At 46.1% G+C, this 18,701-nt stretch overlaps 2 protein-coding genes across 7 annotated transcripts in view; one reads left to right on the forward strand and one right to left on the reverse strand.

The window, feature by feature from the left end:
- Nucleotides 1-12,338, forward strand: part of MLLT1 (MLLT1 super elongation complex subunit) — a 93,896-nt gene extending 81,558 nt beyond the window's left edge. For 3 of the 5 annotated variants that reach the window (XM_027850914.1, XM_027850915.1, XM_027850918.1), the window contains 6 exons: nucleotides 885-981; nucleotides 3,791-3,899; nucleotides 5,718-5,817; nucleotides 7,477-7,548; nucleotides 8,110-8,181; nucleotides 8,826-12,338. In XM_027850914.1, the coding sequence (XP_027706715.1) occupies nucleotides 885-981; nucleotides 3,791-3,899; nucleotides 5,718-5,817; nucleotides 7,477-7,548; nucleotides 8,110-8,181; nucleotides 8,826-8,954 (579 nt within the window). In that variant the 3' untranslated portion in view covers nucleotides 8,955-12,338. The remainder of the gene's footprint in view (nucleotides 1-884; nucleotides 982-3,790; nucleotides 3,900-5,717; nucleotides 5,818-7,476; nucleotides 7,549-8,109; nucleotides 8,182-8,825) is intronic. The other 2 variants (XM_027850916.1, XM_027850917.1) reach the window with 1 other exon arrangement.
- Nucleotides 12,339-12,420: 82 nt separating this feature from the next.
- Nucleotides 12,421-18,701, reverse strand: part of LOC114035005 (long-chain-fatty-acid--CoA ligase ACSBG2-like) — an 86,174-nt gene continuing 79,893 nt past the window's right edge. The window contains exons 10-11 of one of the 2 annotated variants that reach the window (XM_027850921.1): nucleotides 18,098-18,176; nucleotides 12,421-15,634 (exon numbers count right to left, since the gene is read on the reverse strand). The gene's annotated coding sequence lies outside the window, so the exon portion shown is untranslated. Of the gene's footprint in view, nucleotides 15,635-17,929; nucleotides 18,177-18,701 lie in introns of both variants that reach the window. The other variant, XM_027850920.1, reaches the window with a different exon arrangement.

Here is an 18,701-nt window from a genome sequence, read left to right on the forward strand (position 1 = left end):
TGTCACCTTGGGCAAGTCACTTAACTTTCTTCATCTCTAGTTGAAGGGGATTGGGCTATCTAGGTTCTGAGATCCCTTCTATCTTTAAATCTATGATCCTATGGAACATTCATCGATTCTAGCTCTGAGCCAGCTGAAAAGCTAAAAGCAGTCTCAGTCTCTCCTCAAATCTCTTATAACAACACTTTATCTTTATAGATCATTCTGCCTTTGTGTAGGTGGTATATTCTACAAGCTTCTTGATAGCAGGGTCTGTGTATTAATAAAAATTCACATTTACATATCATTTTAGATTCACAAAGCACTTTATTTACCTTATCTCCTTTGATACAATTCTCTTGTGATTTGAGTGTAGTTATTATCTCCATTTTACAGATGAGGACTGAGGCTTAGAGAAGTTATTTCAGGGTCACACAGTTATCACTGTCTTTTTTTAACCTTGCCTTCTAGTGTCCATCCATCATGGTGCTATGCATGTATGTCACAGAAACTTCATAAATAGTTTTTTAATTTGGTAAGCTGACCCAGAATGGGGAAGTGACTTGCCCAGGATCAGATGGTTTGCCTATGGCTGAGTCTGTTGTCTCAAGGTTCGCACTGCTCCAAAGCCCATAGGACAGAAATTTCTCAGCTTAGGACAGCAGTAGCAGAGTGCTTTGGTTGTTTGCTTTCAGAAAGATAGGATGGGAGTGCGGGTTGTCATCCTTTCTGGGGAGCATGGGTCTCTAGCTTTTCTTAACCCTGAGGGAACTAGGTCTGCTCCATAAAATGTGATGCATTCTTGCCCCAATGCCTGTGCTTTTATGTATACTCCAGTTGTCTCCCTGTTCTGCTGTGGATTGAAAGATTAAGATTCTTTTTCCTTTTTTTTTTCCTTTTTATGGGGGGTGAAGTCTGTCCAGTCCAGCCCTTCCAACTCCAGCTCCAGTTCGGATTCCAGTTCAGATTCGGATTTTGAGCCATCTCAGAACCACAGTCAAGGTCTGTTACAAGAAAGGAATATCAGTAGACATGATTGTGAATGTTTTTTAAGAGTTCTTGAAATCCAGAATTTACTTGTTGTGCCTAGAGCATGGGGAAACCCTCTCCTTCCATCCTGACCACAGCAGAGGGCCAGATGGGAAAGGATAGGAAGAAGAGAGCTGTGTTTTGATACTCAGACAAAAGTTGTTCAGAAAGTAACTTTACAAAGTTAACTACCAGAGCATTACATGTGGTACAGCCTTGCATGTTACTCAAGTGGGTCAGCTCTCAGTGTGTGTGTGTGTGTGTGTGTGTGTGTGTGTGTGTGTCTGTGTGTGTGTGTGTGTTTTAAAATAGCTGTTCCCTTTGAATGAACTAAAAGTCTCCAGGCAAGTAGAATGATTCAGTGTTCAAAGGAAAAAAATACCCCCGCTAAGGAAATTCACCACCAAAGCCATAAGGTTTTGGGGGAGTGTTTTTAGTGTACCAGATATATCTAAGTGGTAGGCAAAGTTTCAAGAAGGAAGGCCAAGCCCCAGTGACTAAACTGCCAACAGATTTATTGTACCGTGTGTGATGTGTCCACGTTAAACTTTGTAAACAGAATTATGCAAGAGGGGAGCTCCCACAGCACTAGTCTGGAGATGACCATAGGTATAGCAGATCACTTAAAAATGCATTCTGATTTTGCATTCTATGTTCTTGCCAAGAACAGTGAGGTGAAGTCAGGGTGGTAGAACCACCCAGGGTGGAGGACAGGTGTCCCTTTCTCCAGCCTGTGCTATAGTAGCACTTGTGCATGGAGGCCTGTTGAATTGATGCTTCTGGTTGTGATTGGGCCGGGTGCCAGATGTGAGCCTGAATCCTATTTCATTGTTAGCCAGCTAGAGTGGTGGGGTGGCTTCTTTCTTGTCCAAGGTCAGCTCTGCTATATGTCCCTACCATTGAGCCACCAGGACCAAACTGTCTTCTTTGGGCTTGTCAGTTTTCAGCCCAAGCCTGCTATCTAGACATTTGCCTACTTGCTTGCCTAAAACTATTGTCAACAAACACCAGTAATTCAAGCATGAAATAATCTAGATTTTAATTTAAATGGTTTGGTGATTTGGGGGGAAATGTTCACTTCTCTTGAGACATTTACATAATAATGCTGACCTGTAGATTTGTCATTTATTTTCTGCCTCCCCTTAAAGCTCACTAAATTCAGATCACAAGAAAATAAGAGTTTTTCATTACGAGGTGCTAGTTGAAAATAATACTCTATTTTCTTCCACAAAATGACTAATGGAAATATGTTTTACGTGATTGCACATATATAACCTATATCAGATTGCTTGTCTCAAGAAGTGGGGAATGGGGAAAGAAGGATAGAATTTGGAACACAGATGTCTTTTTTCTTAAAAAAAAAGAATACTAAAAAATGGTTTTTACATGTAATTGGGGAAAAATAAAATATTATTAAAAATAACAATAATAATAATATTCTATCAGACCTCCTATGTGGAGAAGAGAGGTCCAAAGCTTTGAACAGATTTCCTCGAGAGTTTGTTCAAAGAGTGCCAGGTTACCTAGAATATTCCCTCAAGATGAGCAGGTGTGTAGTGGGGAGCCTGTGGCATGGGGTCCACAGGGGTTGTTGCCTTCCTGACATGCTCCCACTTCTTGATTGCCAGGCCCCCTTACGGGAGTCCACAGTAGTTTAGAGTTCCATTCATTCTTAAGGTTTCAGAGTTGGGAGTTAATCCATTTATCTGGTCAGCCTCTTGACTGATCCTCTAGGCAGGATGTAAGTCAGACCTGATTAGAGAAACTCTTCTTTCTAATGTGTTTGGCTGAGGATTTCTCTTCCCTGGCTTTCAGGATTCCATTTGTAATTCCGTCACTTATGCTGCTGAAAGTAGTTATTAGGTTAAGAATCCTGATAGATTTGTCTTTTGTATGTTGCTATGAATCAGGGGTTGGGGAGACATCAAGTCATAGAATTTTCGAGATAGAGGGAACCTTAGAGACCATCTAAGCCAACTCTCTTATTTGATAGGCTGAAACAGGATCATGTGAAATGAGGGCTTTTATGTCCCTCTGTTGCTATGGGAACAAGAATATAAACCAAATGCAGTTTGTAGGGAATGGGGAACTATTTGCCTCTCAAAAGAGGTAATGCTCAACTGGGAGTGGGTGGGATCACTTAGTGGAGATGTAAATAGTGACCGAAACCAAGAGAGTCACATGCCATTTGCCATCAGAGTAAGGAAGTTGCCCCAGAGTGAGAGCACTACGGGACAGGTTATGAGATGCATTGCTATCTGTTCCCTCTAATTTGGAGGTGGGGATGCTTGCCATTTCTGTCAACCTCAAGACACAGATTGAGGTCTCTGGCCTGAATGCTTCAGCTAAGAGGAATGCTTTCTTATTATCTTTCCAAACTCTGGAGACAGTGTGTCGTCATGGGCCTGGGCTCTGGCTGGCCTCAGAAACTTCAATTTATAGTCAAAAGGTAGGGAAGGGAAGCTTGAGTGGGGCTGGAGCTCTTGAGGAGGCCTGAGTTTCAAAATGAGCTTATGGGAACCACATATATTCATTTTTATCAGACTGTCAAGCAGTAAAAGAATGTGAGAGTCCATTTGGTTTCCTCTGATCTCGTTTTTTAATATGATGACAGGCTCTGCCTGTCAGGGTAAAGCTATTTGGGAGTGGGATTTTTGGTGGGCTGTTGAACATCTGTTGCACTGTCAGAGATTCTTTCAAGTTCTTGATTCTATGTCATAGTGATTCTGTTAAGGACAATATATTCACTATTATCTTTTCCCATTTTCCCCTGAAAACTCAGGCCCCTTGCGTTCTATGGTGGAAGACCTGCAATCGGAGGAATCAGATGAAGACGATTCCTCTTCTGGTGAGGAGGCAGCTGTCAAAACAAATCCAGGCAGAGATTCCAGGTGATAAATGAGTTCCAAGACTGTCCTTTTCCTGTCTGCAGTCTAGAGTTAGAATCAGCCTGCTGTCATCAGTGCAGAATCTTTCCCTTTGGCCTTGCAGTTACTGCAGGTCATATTATGTCTGGGAGGGACCTTAAAAGATAAAATGCTGAAGCTGGGAAGCAACTTAGAACATAAAATGTTATCGTTGGAAGGGACCTGGGGACATAGAACACCAGAGCTAGAAGATATCATGTGGCATAGTATGTTAGAGCTGGAACAAAACTTAGAACCCAGCTGCTGAGCTGAGAGAGACTTTGGAGGTCACTCTTCTTGTTTTCTAGACTGGAAACTGACTGATGGCAGGGCTGGGGGCAGAGGGTGAACTTGTCCGTGTCCACTCACTGAATCAGTCTCAGTGTTAGGACTTGACATTCTCAGTTCCCTTAATCAGAAGTGAGATGTGCATCTAACTATCCAACCATAATAAGAGAGATCTAGTCCTGAAGTAGGTTTTGGGCCCCCAAGATTCAGGAGATAGACCTTCTTAAATTTCAAAGCACAAAACATTTTCAAGTGATTTCTCCCTGACCCTTACAATCTACCCTTGAAGGAGAGGGCTGGATAATCCAGGGAAAGAGCCCTGGATTTTGGAATCAAGGACTTGAGTTTGAATTTTGGCTCTGCTACTTACTATGCCCCCTCTTTGGGCCTCAGTTTCCTAGTTTGTTAAATGACTAAATGATCTGCAATATCCGTCCCAGTCCTGTGATCCTAAATGGTCAGGGAGCAAATTCCCAGTTTCTCAGTCTGATGTCTCTTTAGTGACGGCGGGCAACTGAGCTGTCTCTGAGGTTGTTATTTTTGAACACTGCTCAGATTGCTTAAGAATACAACAGCCTGTCCATATCTCTTTACTGTGAGCCTGCCGGCTCCATACTGACGGGCTCCTTAACATGTTCCATGACATCAGTAGTTTGCTTGTCTGTTTACACATGCTCACTTGACAGACAGCAACCACTTGAGTCTAATGTTGGCTTTGGTCTCTAAGCTGACCCCTGGAAGCTTTGGGTGGAAGTGGCTTTCCGACTTGGGTTGGCTCAGCTGTATGTGGGGTAGCTCACTCAGCTTTTGTGACCTTGGTCAAGAGGTCTGCTGAAGCACTCTGGTTTGCAAAGTCCCTTTTGGACCGTGCCGTCCTTCCCCAACAGGAACTAGTATGTATGAAGTACCTACTACCTGCAGAATCCTGTATTAGAAACTAGGGAAAGACAAAAGTTAACTGCAAGCCCCAAATTTCGTGGCTTAGTAGGGAGGAAGGATGAGATGGAAACACAGATAATTATAACATATAGTATTGCATTAGTGCATTAGCTAGGTCTGAGAACAGATTTCTGAGGAGCAGGATTATCAACTCCCAGAACAAATCAGGAAAGGCATCATGATGGAAGGGCATTCCATGTAGAGAAAATAACTTAAGAGCACTCTAGGTTTCTAGTTTGTTTCAGGCCATGAGGTGAGGCTGGAGCCCCAGCAGGTCATTCTGTACTTCATGGTGAGGATTGTGTGACCATATAATTACTGTGGGCCCTGAAAGTTGGGAAGGGTTTCATTCCCCTGGTCTGGTAATTCTCAGACCTTCTGAGCCCGTCTGGATTTGAAAGAGTCTCACTAAAAGTGCTGAGCCAATAGTTGGTCACAGAGGCCTCCACAGAGCAGTGGCCCAGCCCTTGGCATGGGAACAATGTCACGTTGAATATACTGGGGCTCTGCCTGGAGTACAAGAGCCTGCAAATAGATTGCTTACCTGTACATACTTTCCTTCTCTCTCATTTTCAGGTTGAGTTTCAGTGACAGTGATAGTGACAACAGTGCAGATTCTTGCCTGCCCAGTCGAGAGCCCCCTCCTGCTCAGAAACTGCCTCCAGCCAACAGCAAGGTATTTGGGGAGGAAAGGAAAGAGGGAAGAGCAGGGACACACATAGTGCTGAACTTTTCATCTTTTCAGCCCTGCCCTTTACATCCATTCCTTATAGCATTTTCATCAGGGATAAAGGTCTCTGATAGATGTGTTCATTGGGAAGCCTCTCTTAGATGTCTCTAGGCAGTTAAGTCCTAGGAACCAGGATGAACTTGTGATCAGAGTGGATTTATTTTTATAGTGCCTTGGCATTGTACCAGGGCTCCTCTGCAGCAGAATTTCAGGGCTCTCCCTAGTGGGGAGTTTAGTCACAGTTTAATGGACTTCATTTGCCTGGAGGTAATGAGTTTGACTTCTTTGAGACGTATCTTACAAAATTTTTTCTTAGGAAATGTTGTGATTCCAAGTACAGAATTGGGAAGACATTAACTATCCCTCAGTTCATAAGAAAAAAGATTTTAGTGGACTCCAAGCTCCATCTGAGTCCCAAGAATGAAGGGTTCAAAAAAGGTAATATCATTTTAGCCTGCAGTGATAGAAACAAGATGCCAAGGGCAAGGCAACCGGTTGGTAGTCTTTGTGGACTCTTCTTTGGGCAGAAACATCATCTCTGCCCTGAAGGAGCTTACGGTCTAATGAGGGAGACAGCGTGGGCAAAAATATGTACCTCCAGAATGGTTACAGGAACCTTAGAAGTGAAAGGCCTCCTGCCAAAGATGGTCTGAACTGAGGCGGACACAAGGCAAAGGTTCTCAGAGGAAGAAGTAAGGAGGGCAAGGATCCCAGGCATGGACTACAGCCAGCACCAAGACCCAGAGGTGGGAGACAGTCTAGTCTGGCTAACCAAAGAAGACCTGAAGAAAAGGGGAAGAGGAAAAGGGAATTAGAGTTCCAAATGCCACAGAATTCTATATTATTACTGAATAAGATTGAAGCTTAAAATTGCACTAGGACTTTGAGAATACCTGTATTTGATCCTAGAGTTTCATTAGGGAACCATGGGGTATGTGGGGCAGGGGGGAGTACAGGGTGACCTTATCAGAACTTTGCTTTAAGAAAATCACTTTCGTAACTGTGGGGAGGATCATTTGAAGTGGGGACAGACTTGAGTAAGGGAGACTAAAGGGATTGATTAATACTGTGTTTACGTAGCTTAGTTAGTGTCGTAGTGCTGCTGGATTCATTCTGCAGCAGTCTTCCCAGTATTTCTTTGTAGCTTTCGTATGTGTCATTTTAGTGTGTTAACATTAATAGTGGCTCTGGGGTCAGGAGGACCTGAGTTCAAATGCAGCCTCAGACCCTTCCTTGCTAGCTCTGTGACCCTAGGCAAATCTTAACCCCAATTGCCTCCTTGCCAAAAAAAACCAAAAACCAAAAAACAAACAAACATTAATAGTGCATTAATATAATTATGTTCCTATAGGAACACAGTGTGTTGAGACATTCTCCAACCTTTGGATATATTACCTGAAACTTTTCTTTCTTTCTTTTTTTTCCCTGAGGCAATCGGGGTTAAGTAACTTGCCCAGGGTCACACAGCTAGTAAGTGTCAAGTATCTGAGGCCAGATTTGAACTCAAGTCCTCCTGAATCCAGGGCTGGTGCACTATCCACTGTGCCACCTAGCTGCCCCTGAAACTTTTAATAAAGGTGAAATTTTCTTTTTTAAATCCTCTAGGCATCTGGAAGGAAGAGTCCAGAATCTTGCAGCAAACCAGAAAAAATTCTGAAGAAGGGAACATATGACAAGGTGAACTGGGATTGGGGCTGGGTCACACGGAAAGTGTCATGAAAAGGGCCAGAGAGGTGAGGAACATCACCTGTCTAAACACTGCAAGGGTGCAGAAAGATTCCGTGTTAGAGCTTTCCTTCTACTTCCCTGGGCTTTAAATGTCTCTCCCAGGTGAAGTTAGTCTTAGGGCCCGGATCTTCTGGCCTTCTCACTTTCCTTCACCGGCAGAGTCAGCAATGGAGCTGACCCATTCAGGCTGTTGCAGATTTCCAGAAGGGAGGACTTAGTTAACTGGAACCTTTGGGTGTCTGTACTCTGACGCTACCTCTCCTGGGTTACTTAATGACTCCACTTGAACTTCCTCAGTAGTGAATGTAGCCTCTGTGCCTGAAATACCCAGATGTGAGTCAGGAGCCCTCAGTTACCTTCCTGCCTTGGGATAGTCCTACCGATAATTTCCCCTTAGTTTCGTCCCTGCTGCCCCCAGCCGTCTCACAGAAGGAAGGAGTTGGGGGAGGTGGGGTAGAAGGGGACGTAGCCTGGGTAAGTGCCTGAGTTCACCCAAGTTTTCCACTGCAGGCCTACACAGATGAGTTGGTGGAGCTGCACCGGCGGCTCATGGCCCTACGTGAACGCAATGTGCTGCAGCAGGTATCGGTCATTCCCTTTCTCTATGGTCCCTTTGATCCAGATCCCTTAGACACGGTGAGACTTCACCTGCGGGACCAGAGTCTGGCCATCAAGAAGAGGCAGACAGTGTCCCTGTGAGTGACGATTGGATCCTGGGGTGACCCACAAGGAAGCGACTTGGGCCCTCCTCTGCCCTGGAGATATGGGGCAGTTCTAGTGGTCCCCTGAGGACTAGCTTTATGTACCACATACTGCTTCTTCAGTTACCTGTGCAGAGGGTAGGTTTTGGACTGCAGGGCCTTAACTCCTCCAAAGTTACCTGAAGAACTAGATCTTAGTGGGGAAGCCCTCGCCAGCAAGGATTTCTTCACAGTCCCACCCATGATCCCGTACTTGAGTTGCCCGTAGTGTTCCTAACTTACGTGCTTCGATGGGGTGACAAGACCAGTGTCCTTGGGTTCTCGGGCTGGCTCTCAGTGGCCGGGCTATCTTCTCACCTAGCCCCAGGGGCTCTTGGCATTAAGCCTGGTTGCCCATTCCCTCCCTGTCTCATGCCTCCCTCCTGGTTCTCATGGTGATGCCTCTAGAGAATGGATGTCCTCTTGTGGCCTTGGCTCCCTCTCCCATCTTTCCCTAAGTAAGCTCCCCTGCCTCCTCTCTTTTAGATTGTCAACCTTATCGAGGAGACCGGACACTTTAATGTCACCAACACCACCTTTGACTTTGACCTTTTCTCTCTGGATGAGACCACCGTCCGCAAGCTGCAGAGTTACCTCGAGGCCGGGGCCACATGACACTGGGTCCAGACGGCGGGCGCCTTGGGAAACCGTCAGGCCAGTCTCCCAGTACCAGGAAACCAGTCCCCACAAGTAGACCTTACTCTCTCAATTCACCCGCAGCACTGCCTTAGCGAACAGCCACGCTCTCTGAACGCCCAGCTCGACAGGCCTCTCCCCTTAGCTACGGGAAGAGTCCTGGGCACAGGTCTGAGCAGAGCAAGAGGAGCCGAGCATCCCTCCCCCACAGAGAGTCATTGTGTTCGGTTTTACCTTGAAAACTGCTTTTGTGTCAAGAAACACATCGGGTCTCCTTTTGAGATAGGAAGAACTTGACTGGCGCCACAGCAAACGGTTTCTTCACCTGACCTCACGACCATCCCCCAAAGCAGCAGCTACCTTTGCTCAGCTCTAGGGAGGTTGTTCACGTCGGGGGCCCAGGTTTGACAGTTGGGACTTCCTGAGCCGTCTGGGTCGGCTCCTGTGGAATAGAAACCCTGATCCCCTCCCCCATCCTTTGGGCCTGCCCTATTTCCCCCTCCCCCATCCTTTGGGCCTGCCCTATTTTCCCCTCCCCGAACAGTTTGGTACAAGTAAAATTCCCAGCCAGGTCTTGGGAAGGAATCAGTCTGGCTCTATGGCAAGGATGCCTTGTGTCTCAGCCATGAGCGGGGTGGCCACTCTCTGAGCCTCCCTTCTTCCAGTCTGCTTTAACTGTCCTAGGATTCCAAGCCTCTGTATGCTGTATATATTCTCTATATATTCTATATATGTATGTATGTATGTATGAGCGCCGAGTCGGGCTTCCGATTTCAGGGTGTATGTTCCTGGTCCTTGTTCTTAATCGCAGTGGCACATGGGATGAGGAAGGCAGTTACTAAGGTTTGACTCTAAAAATGGAAAAGGACTTTTTGAATCATGAGGGGAGGCTTGACTTATTTGCCATATCCAGAAGTCAGTCAGGGTGAGACTTGTTTGGCCAAAATGGCACTGTTGTCCAGGCCATTTCTTCCTGTCACCACTGCCTCACTCCTCCAAGCCCTTTCCGGAAAGTACCAACTTTTTGGCTCTGCCCAAGGAAACCAGAACAAGGGAACGTCGTGGGGTGGCTGCCGCCCTGCTCAGGCCACGTCGAAGGCCTCTCAGCTCAGCCCCAGTGAACACTAAGGAGCAGTGGTTTCTGCCCGAGGGAGGGAGCCTTCTGACACCCAAGCACACACATGCCTGCCTAGTGAAACTGGCAGCGGTTTCTGAGCACTGACTCTTATTCAATAGCAGGATGCAGCATGGTTTAAAGCTGTCTCCTAGATCCGGCTCTTCTTCCCTTTTGTTCAGTACTCTTTGAACTCTGAAAATGGAGGTTTTGCCAAATAAGGTGGGAGAAAAGCAAAAGATTGGATCAGGCCGAGCCCCAGGATGGTCGGGGTACTTCCCAGCGCTTTCCCCTCTGCTCCAGGTAACACTCGGGCTCCTGGCAGCCGGACTCTTGTCTTCTACCCCATCCTGGTTTCCTCCCTCTCCATGCCCCCCCATTTGTCTGTCAGCTCTGGCGCAGCTGTTTATTCTGTGGTGATAGATAATGAGCATGTTAGCGTGGGGCCACCTGGATCCACTTCCTGTTCACTAAGGTCCCATTGTGTACCACCTTCCCTCATCCCCTCCCCCACCCTCACCCCTCTTTGTTTCTTTTAATACCAAGATCTGGCCAGGTCAGTTCTTCCCCTGGCTCTGGCACAAGGTTAGATAGAAGCCCCATAAGAACAACAGATCTCCCTACCAACTCAGCATTAGCCCCCTGGCCTAGCTCTCCTGAAAGCATGCACACCTCTTTCCTTCTTGCTATAGAACAAACCCCACCCTGCCCTACCCCAGTCCTTGCACTTGTGTTTGAACTGTGAGAGCATTAGAATTTCTGTACTGGGAACGGCTGGGGAGAAGACAGAGTATTTGGGCCACCTAACGGTGCCCTTCCTGCGGTAGCACCTAAGATACCACTCTCCCCTCATACCTCACTCCATCCAGTTGCAGCCATGTCCTCACTATCAGCAGTTGGACTGGGGATAGGACTTCTGGAAACAAGTCTTAGCTCTGGGGAGCCCCCTTGGGGCAGCACTCAAGTCTCTCCTTCCTCGGTGGCCCCTGGCACTTCCAGATGGCAACTTTCAGTAGAAAAGTCCCATCATTTGAGGCCCCCAAGGAAAATTATAATGGGTGCTTTTTGCAATCTGATCACCCCGCAACCACCAGTTCTGTGCATCAGACCTCAAAAGAGAAGCCTCATCTCCTACTCCCACTCTCTGCTCTGATTGGTGGTGAGAGCCATATCTTTGGAGTATTAGAAGTACACACCACGTTTCCTGTACTCCACACTCATGGCAGACATGACTGAGAGGCAGATTGCCTAGCATTCCCCTAATTGGCAGTTGCCTTGAAGCTTGCCAACCCCCCACCCCCAAAGTGGACAAAATAAGCTGGCTGAAGTATGCAGGCAGGGAGCCCAGTTGTAGCCAACAGCTGAGTTGCCAGTGGCAACCTTATAACTGCCACAGTCGTGAGATATCTGTGGCATCAAAATTTCTTTTTTTTTTTTTTAAGGGCCCTTTGGGGGTTCAAGGGCCACTGACCCCAGCCTGTGTTTATTCCTGAATCAGGAGCAGATTCCTTAAGCACTGGTTAGTCAGAAGGTTGGCTTCTCTCCAGGAGGCTTGGACACAAGGAATGAGGGAGGTGAGGGCAGGGACCCAGCCCTCAGTCCCTTTGTTCTTGCCAAGGGAATGCCTGCCAGATTGTTCTAACTTACTCTGCTGGATAATGTCCTGGATTCTTTTCCCTTACCCCACCCTTACCCTTAAGGGAAAAAAAAGTCCCTGTGCTTGTTAAGGTTTGTCAGGTGTCCCTTTGGATGTCAGCAGGCTGTGGGGGCCTCTCCATGCACTCATGTTTCTACAGAAGCTCTGGAAGTGTTTCAGGAGTGCCCCCCACACACACACACCATCCCTGCTGCGGGCCCCGCCCCTATTGGTGAGGACTCCACAAGACTTGATAGGAGAGAGGGACTTGCCTTTGCACTCCTTACAAACAGTATGTAAGTACATAAGCCTCAAACTGAGTGTTAATTCCTTGTATTCTGCTGTGTCTTTGAATGAACAAAAAATGCCGAAAGCAAAGGTATTAAATACCTTCTATCACAGGAGGGTTTTTAACAGAACATCTCTGGCACTGAACTAATTCCTATGTTCTTCTGGCCAGAGACAGACTCCTGGATCAAAGAAATGAGGAGAATCACGTTTGTAATAAGTTACAGGATTGTTTCTGTCCTGGATTTTAAACATTTTTGTTAAATTGTGAAATTCCAGAGGAGTTTTATAGAAAACAGTGAAATAAAGTAAGATGGGAAAAGTCCGTAGACTGACAGTTTTGTTTTGTTTTTAAGTATTCTGGTCCATCTTCTAGACTCCTGAGGTCTGCCACTGGGATGGGGACTCTCCTTAAGGGGCAGTTGCAGTGGTTTACAAAAGGAGCCAACCCATACCTGTGGGGGTAGCATCCATAAGCATCCTGATTGCAAAGCCATCGCTGAAGCTCCCAGGCTCCCAAGGCCTTTAAATTAGTCCAGATCAGTGGGGGCTGGCCTGCCTCGGTGCTCACGCCCTCTTTAGAGGACTATGACATACAGTTGGACAGTGCCTTGAACAGAGCTGGTCTATTTTCTATACTAACCCTGTGACCTCAGACAAGTCACTTCACATCCCCAAGCCTCAGTTTCACCATATGCAAGATGTGCATAGTGCCCTAGCTGCTTCACAAAGTAGTTGTGAGGAAGATACTTAGGAAACCTGAGTGCTGCAAATATACAATGTAAGTTAATGCTGTTAGCCCCAGCCCAGCCCACTCCTAAGGGCACTTTATCTCCTGCGGCTTTCCTGGTCTCAGTTCTTTAGGTTAATCAGCCTTCATTTCCAGGGGTTTGATTCTGATTTCTGTTGTGCTCAAACACAGAAGGCTGAACTAGAGAATCCTCTCTCAAAAGAGATCATTAACACTGAAAGCTGCTGGCGTCGAAAACTGGAGACTGAAGGAGACAGCAAAGGAGCTCTGAGAAAAACAAAGAGGGGTTGAGGTGGGGGGGACCTGGGGAAATGTCCAAAGGCAAGAAGGCAAGTTTTGGGTTACTGGGGTCAGAATCATCAGTCTGGACAAGGAGCAGCTCATGAGACTGACCTTCGCTTGGGAAGAAGGATCCGAGCTTGCCTCTCTTTCCCCCACAATCTTTAAAAAGAGACTGTCCTCGGAGGATTTGTGAGCAGACTACAAGGAAGAGCAGAAGCGCTGTAATAAGAGGAATTGGGAAGGTCGGCACCATGAAAGAGTCAGGACAAAGGCACAGCATGAACTGGAGATCTCAGAAGGCCCAATGAAGTGATTCCCTCAGGAAATTGCCCAACAAGTTGTCACTTGGCCTCTGCTTGAAGGCTTCACTACCTCTCATTCCACTTCTGCACACTCTCATTAAGGAGTGTTTTCCCTACATTCAAGTGACATAATCTGTCTCTCCAACTTTATGTAATAGTTGGGGTTCATCCATATGTTTGCTATCCATAAAGTGAGAAAAAAAGTGGTTGGTAAGCACTGAGGGTGTTCTGTAAATGTATTGCTACTGTGTGCTGGCCCAGCTCTTTCCAACCTTGGGAGCGCTTGATTCCTAAGGACCGGGATTGACTTCCTCCACCTTCACCTTCATAGTCCATGGCTTTACTTGAAAAAACCTAGGATTTTGTTGGTGTGGGTACTCCTTCCAACTGTAGCTCCTGTTCTCGGTGACTAGGCATTCCATCACTTTCTGAATGCACTTAGCTGTAGTCTTATCTAACTCAAAACCCTCCATCTTGTCCACAAGGATAGCATGAGAAACTTCTAATAGGTGCTTGGAGAAAATTCAGGTGTTCTATGTCTATAGAGTTCTCCTGACCTACCTGACTTCTGACCCTGTTAAAATATCCTGGATAAGTTGATCTGGCCCCACAGAAAAGGTAGTGAGATAAAGGTTAAGAGGATTTCATCTGCTTTGGAAGAAACCAGACTTTCCCATCACTCACTAGATGTAATAAATGCTTTAAATAATCATAGATTTGGGATTGGGAGGGATCTTAAAGGCCCCGTTATTTTACAGATGAGGAAACTGAGGCTTAGAGACAAAAAGGGACTTATTCTGTACTGACTCCATTCCCAGGAATGGAAGCTAGCTCTTAAGCCCTCACAGGGACCATGAGGTTTGGAATCCTATTACTTGGACTTAATTTGTCCACACTGCCTGACTCCAGTCTCAGACCTGAGCAGAAGAGTGCTGTGGTCAGTAATTAATGTTTTGAGTCCTTAGCCATTACCTTATAGTCTACCCCTTTGGGTCCTCCCCTTTTTGTTTTTGGGGTTTTTTTGGGGGGGAGGAGTGCCAGCTCAGGCAAGAGCCCCAGACTGTTGATTCATGGGGGTCCTTGAGGGAAGGGTATTAAAATCATGCTTTATGTGCACAAAGTATCTCACACTTCACAGATGCCATCATTTTGTCAGTGTGAATACTCTCCATCAGTGCATCACAGTGATTGGAATTTGCAAGGAGGCAGATTTTGGCTTCAGAAATTAAGGAACAACTTCTTAATAAGAAGCGGTCCTGGGTTTGCCCTCACTGGGGTCTTCAGGTATAGATTAAATGACTGTTGGAAGTTGCTCATTCAAGTATGCATTGGGCTGGAAGGCTTCTGGAGTTCCAGGTTTGTGTAATTCTACAATTTGGGGGCATGGTGGACAGTCTTCAAGAGTTAAATTTATAATTAAAATGCATAGAAATGGGCATCTCCTCATGTACTGGAACTATGATTTATGAGACTTTTTAAAATCTGCTTATTCCCAGAGCTAAGGGTAGCAAAAAAAGCCACAAAGAAAATTAAGATGTCATTCAGGTTGTTCAACATCCTGCATTTATGACTTCAGTCTCCACACTTTAAAGTCTGCTCTATGGGGGCAATAAAATAGGTTAACATTCACTCCCGGGTTTTTGTTCATTACTTTATATTATCTTGCATCTGTGAAATGAATCAGCAGGTAAATACAGGGGGTAAGAAAAGGTGCTTTCACCAAAATCATAAAAGTGGCAGGTATGACTAAAAGGAGATGGTCCAGACATGTAATGAGAGAAAAGCTCCCCCAAAAATCAGAAGCCCCAGAGAAAAATGTGTAGTAAAGCAGGGCACATCCTCTCGGGAGGATTTATAGAAAGACATACACCAGGATTACACAGGATGGGGGTACTCGAACCTGTCTGGATGGAGGGAGATAATATACGGATATCATAGTTCCTTTGAACTAGCAAGGTAAATGACTCACCACTTCTTTGGTTATGGAGACCAAATAATGCCACCCTGGGCTGGGTCAGAACCAGGACAAAGGCTTCCCTGATCTGTGGAAGATGGAGTTTTATTTTAAAACCAGGAAGTTCCCCAAGAGGAGGAGTTAAGCACCGTGCTAAATTCAGGATGGTCACATTCTTCATGAAACCACATGCAAGTGGTAAAAAAAGGGAGCCTTCCATGGTCAGTGGCAACCTGGACACCCAGACTGCAGAGAGAACTAGATATAGAAACTGGCGATCGTCGTTTGGTACATTCTCATGATGTGTGACCGTCGCATCTTCGAGGTTGGACCTGAGGGAGAGAAGGACAGTGAGTCGTTCCATCAAGGCTGAGGCCCCTCCAGCCTGGGTGCTGGGTCGTTTAGGGACAGAAAGGGCAAGTTGAAAGTCCCTTCTGGTGCTCGCTCTCAAGCTTCTGGGTGTGAGACAGACCAAGACAGATAATCCTGCCATATGAGGAGCTGGCTTAGGGGAAAGAGTCCCACGGAATTGGAATCAGAAGACCTATATTTGAATTACAGCTCTGCATCTGAGTGATCTTAGGCACATCCTTTCCCCTCAGAGAACTTGGAGCTAGAAGGGCTCTTGGAGACCAAATCCAAGCCCCTCGTTTTACAGAGATGCAGACTAAGGTGCAGAGAGGGAAAGACATTCCCCGTCACACAGCTGACAAATCTCGGAGCCAAGATTCCAAATCCAGGGCTCTTGCAACCTCTTTAAGTCTCGGCTTTTCTATAAAATGGAGGTAATAATTCTTGCATTACCTTCCTCACCATTTTGTAAACTTGAAAGGACCAAAGAAGTATGGCCTCCTGCTACTATTGTTGTAGTTGTGAGATTTAACTGAATCCTGGGACACCAGGATGTCAGAACAATCACCTGCAAGGGGACCCAATAAGAACAGAAAGACACCTGGGCAATGTCAGCAGGCTACCGCTAGTTATCAAGGACACCTGTGTGGGAGGTCGCATCAGAAGGAATATGAATGAATCAAAAGGGAGGCGAGATGGGCTGCGTACATACATTCCTCGCTAGCACCATGGAAAAGGGGCGGCACAGGGGGCAGAGCCAGCAGGGGCACTGTCCGTCCAGGAGCTAAGAAGGCAGATAGGCTGCGAACTGCACCAGCAGAGGAAATGCTCACATGGCTCTAAGTCAATGTGCCCATGTTTATGAAAACTCCTCCCTGATAAGAATGCAGAGATGCTGAAAATTGGTTGGTTTATTTATTTTTTTTGCTCCGTCTGTGCTTGAAAAGCCTTCAAAAGGATCGTAGCTTATGTTATTGGAGCGCCCTAGAGTTTACAAAGCACTGGGAGAAAAGGCAGTACAAGTGTTACCATACCTAGAGAGAGGGATTGCTGCATGTCATGCAGGCCTCCAGCCAGGGAATGCTAGTTCTAGTCCAGGGCTCTTTCAACTACATCCCATTATTTAAACGTAGTACCAGGTAAGATTTTTTAAAGGACCGAACTAAACAGAAGACTAACCTACATAATTCTGCAAGAGTTGTATTCATAGAGTCATAGACCTAGAGATGAAAAGGGCTCCCCCTCATTTTCCCTTTGATGAAACAGAGGCCCAGAGAATTTAAGTGACTTGCCCAACGTCCTACAAGTGATAAGGGATAGTGACGGGATTTGAACCCAGTCCTCTGACTTAAAGCCATTCCTCTTTCCATCCTCCCTACATCACTACCTTTGTTTCCCATTCACCTGTCTGAACCCAGAGCTCTGGCCAGATGGGGTCTCTTACCATGTTCACTCCCTACGTGCCAGGCTCTTTTGCACCTTCCCCAAGTCCAGAGGACCTGTGTTTGAATCTAGGCTCTGTTGCTTACTGTGGGACCACAGGCAAACCCATTCCAACTCTAGGCCTCAATTTGCTCCATTCATAAAAAGAAGGGATTGAACTAAATGCTAAGGGCGCTTCCAACTGGGATATGTAGCCAGTGTTCAGGGCACATATGTTGAGGATTTATGGGGTCCAAGACCCCCAATTTTACTAAGTAAAAAGCAGGGTAGAGGGAGGACCAGGGGTGGGTGTGCTGAAGCCAGCTTCCACAGTGAAATTTCCAATGGGAGCATGTACACCTTGGGAATCTCAAACACTGCAAATTGGGGATTTACTTGTTTTGTTGGTTATAGACTTAAGTTGATGGAGAAAATATCAATAATGTCGATTAATCTTTAAGAATCAAGCTGCTCAGACTTTACCCAGAATTCCACTCTTCCTCATTGACCCAGTGCCTATGGTCTGGAAGAAAGAGCCCGGGAGGTCAGGAGTCAGAAACTCTTGCTCTGACAGTGGCTTATTGAATATACTGTCAGTTTTTCTTCTTTCTGGCCTCAGTTTCCCCCAGAACTGTAAAGGGGGGGATGGGGGAACTGAGTTTGAGATCTATAGGATCCCTTCTAGCTCTGAGAGTCTTACATTCTAAGGACCCACTTGGCCCTGACAGTTTATATTCTAAGTTCCTTTCCAGCTCTAATATGTATGTTCTAAGGTGCCTTCCAGCTCTGATATTCCAGGATCCTAAAGTTCCCCACTCAGGGTTTTCAGATGAAGGTCAGTAGCCCCCACCTACCTAGTTCTCCACCTATAATTGAGAAGTCCTTCTCTAAGACTTTCCATTTGAGGATCTTGTGAGTCTCGTGTTCGGGTTGCTCATTGATTGCATCGATGCCTTTCTGTATTATGGCATCAATGATGGGGTCTTGGTTATTCATGATGTCTGTCACTTTGACGGACTTACTATTGTTCTTTCGGCAAAAATTGATGGCTTCTTGCGTCAGTGTGTTATGAGGCTCACCTGTGTCCGAGCTGGTCTCACACTGTGGGAGAAATCACCCAGACTCATTGGCAATAAATGCTTTCCCTCCCACACACCTTCCCCTCCCCCCACCATGACATGTCCCCCTCACCCTAGATATGATTCCAAAGATTTGCCCCAAAGCCAAGGACTCCTCTGTCTGAAGATGGGTCAAAATAGCTAGCTAGTATGCCCCCCCCCAAGAAACTGCTCCCCAAGAATCGCTTCTATTGGACTCACTGTCTACACTATTTCCCTGGTACTCAGCAAACTAGTTAGTCAGCAAGTATTCATTAAGTGCCTACTACGTGCCAACTAGATTCTGGGCATACAGTGAGGGGGAGATAACATGCAAATGACTAGGTACAAACAAGTTATAGACAGAATAAACTGGAGAAATGCAACAAAGAAAAACCATTAGCATTAAGGGTGATTGGGAAAGGCTTCTTAGAAAAGGTGGGATTTTAGCCAAAAGAAGTCAGGGAAGCCATGAGATGGAGATGAGGGAGAGAGACAGGGGAGATAGCTAGTGGAAATGCCTGGAATT

Source organism: Vombatus ursinus, unplaced genomic scaffold (genome assembly GCF_900497805.2).
Source record: "Vombatus ursinus unplaced genomic scaffold, bare-nosed wombat genome assembly UNPS02009173.1, whole genome shotgun sequence".
Lineage (NCBI taxonomy): Eukaryota > Metazoa > Chordata > Mammalia > Diprotodontia > Vombatidae > Vombatus > Vombatus ursinus.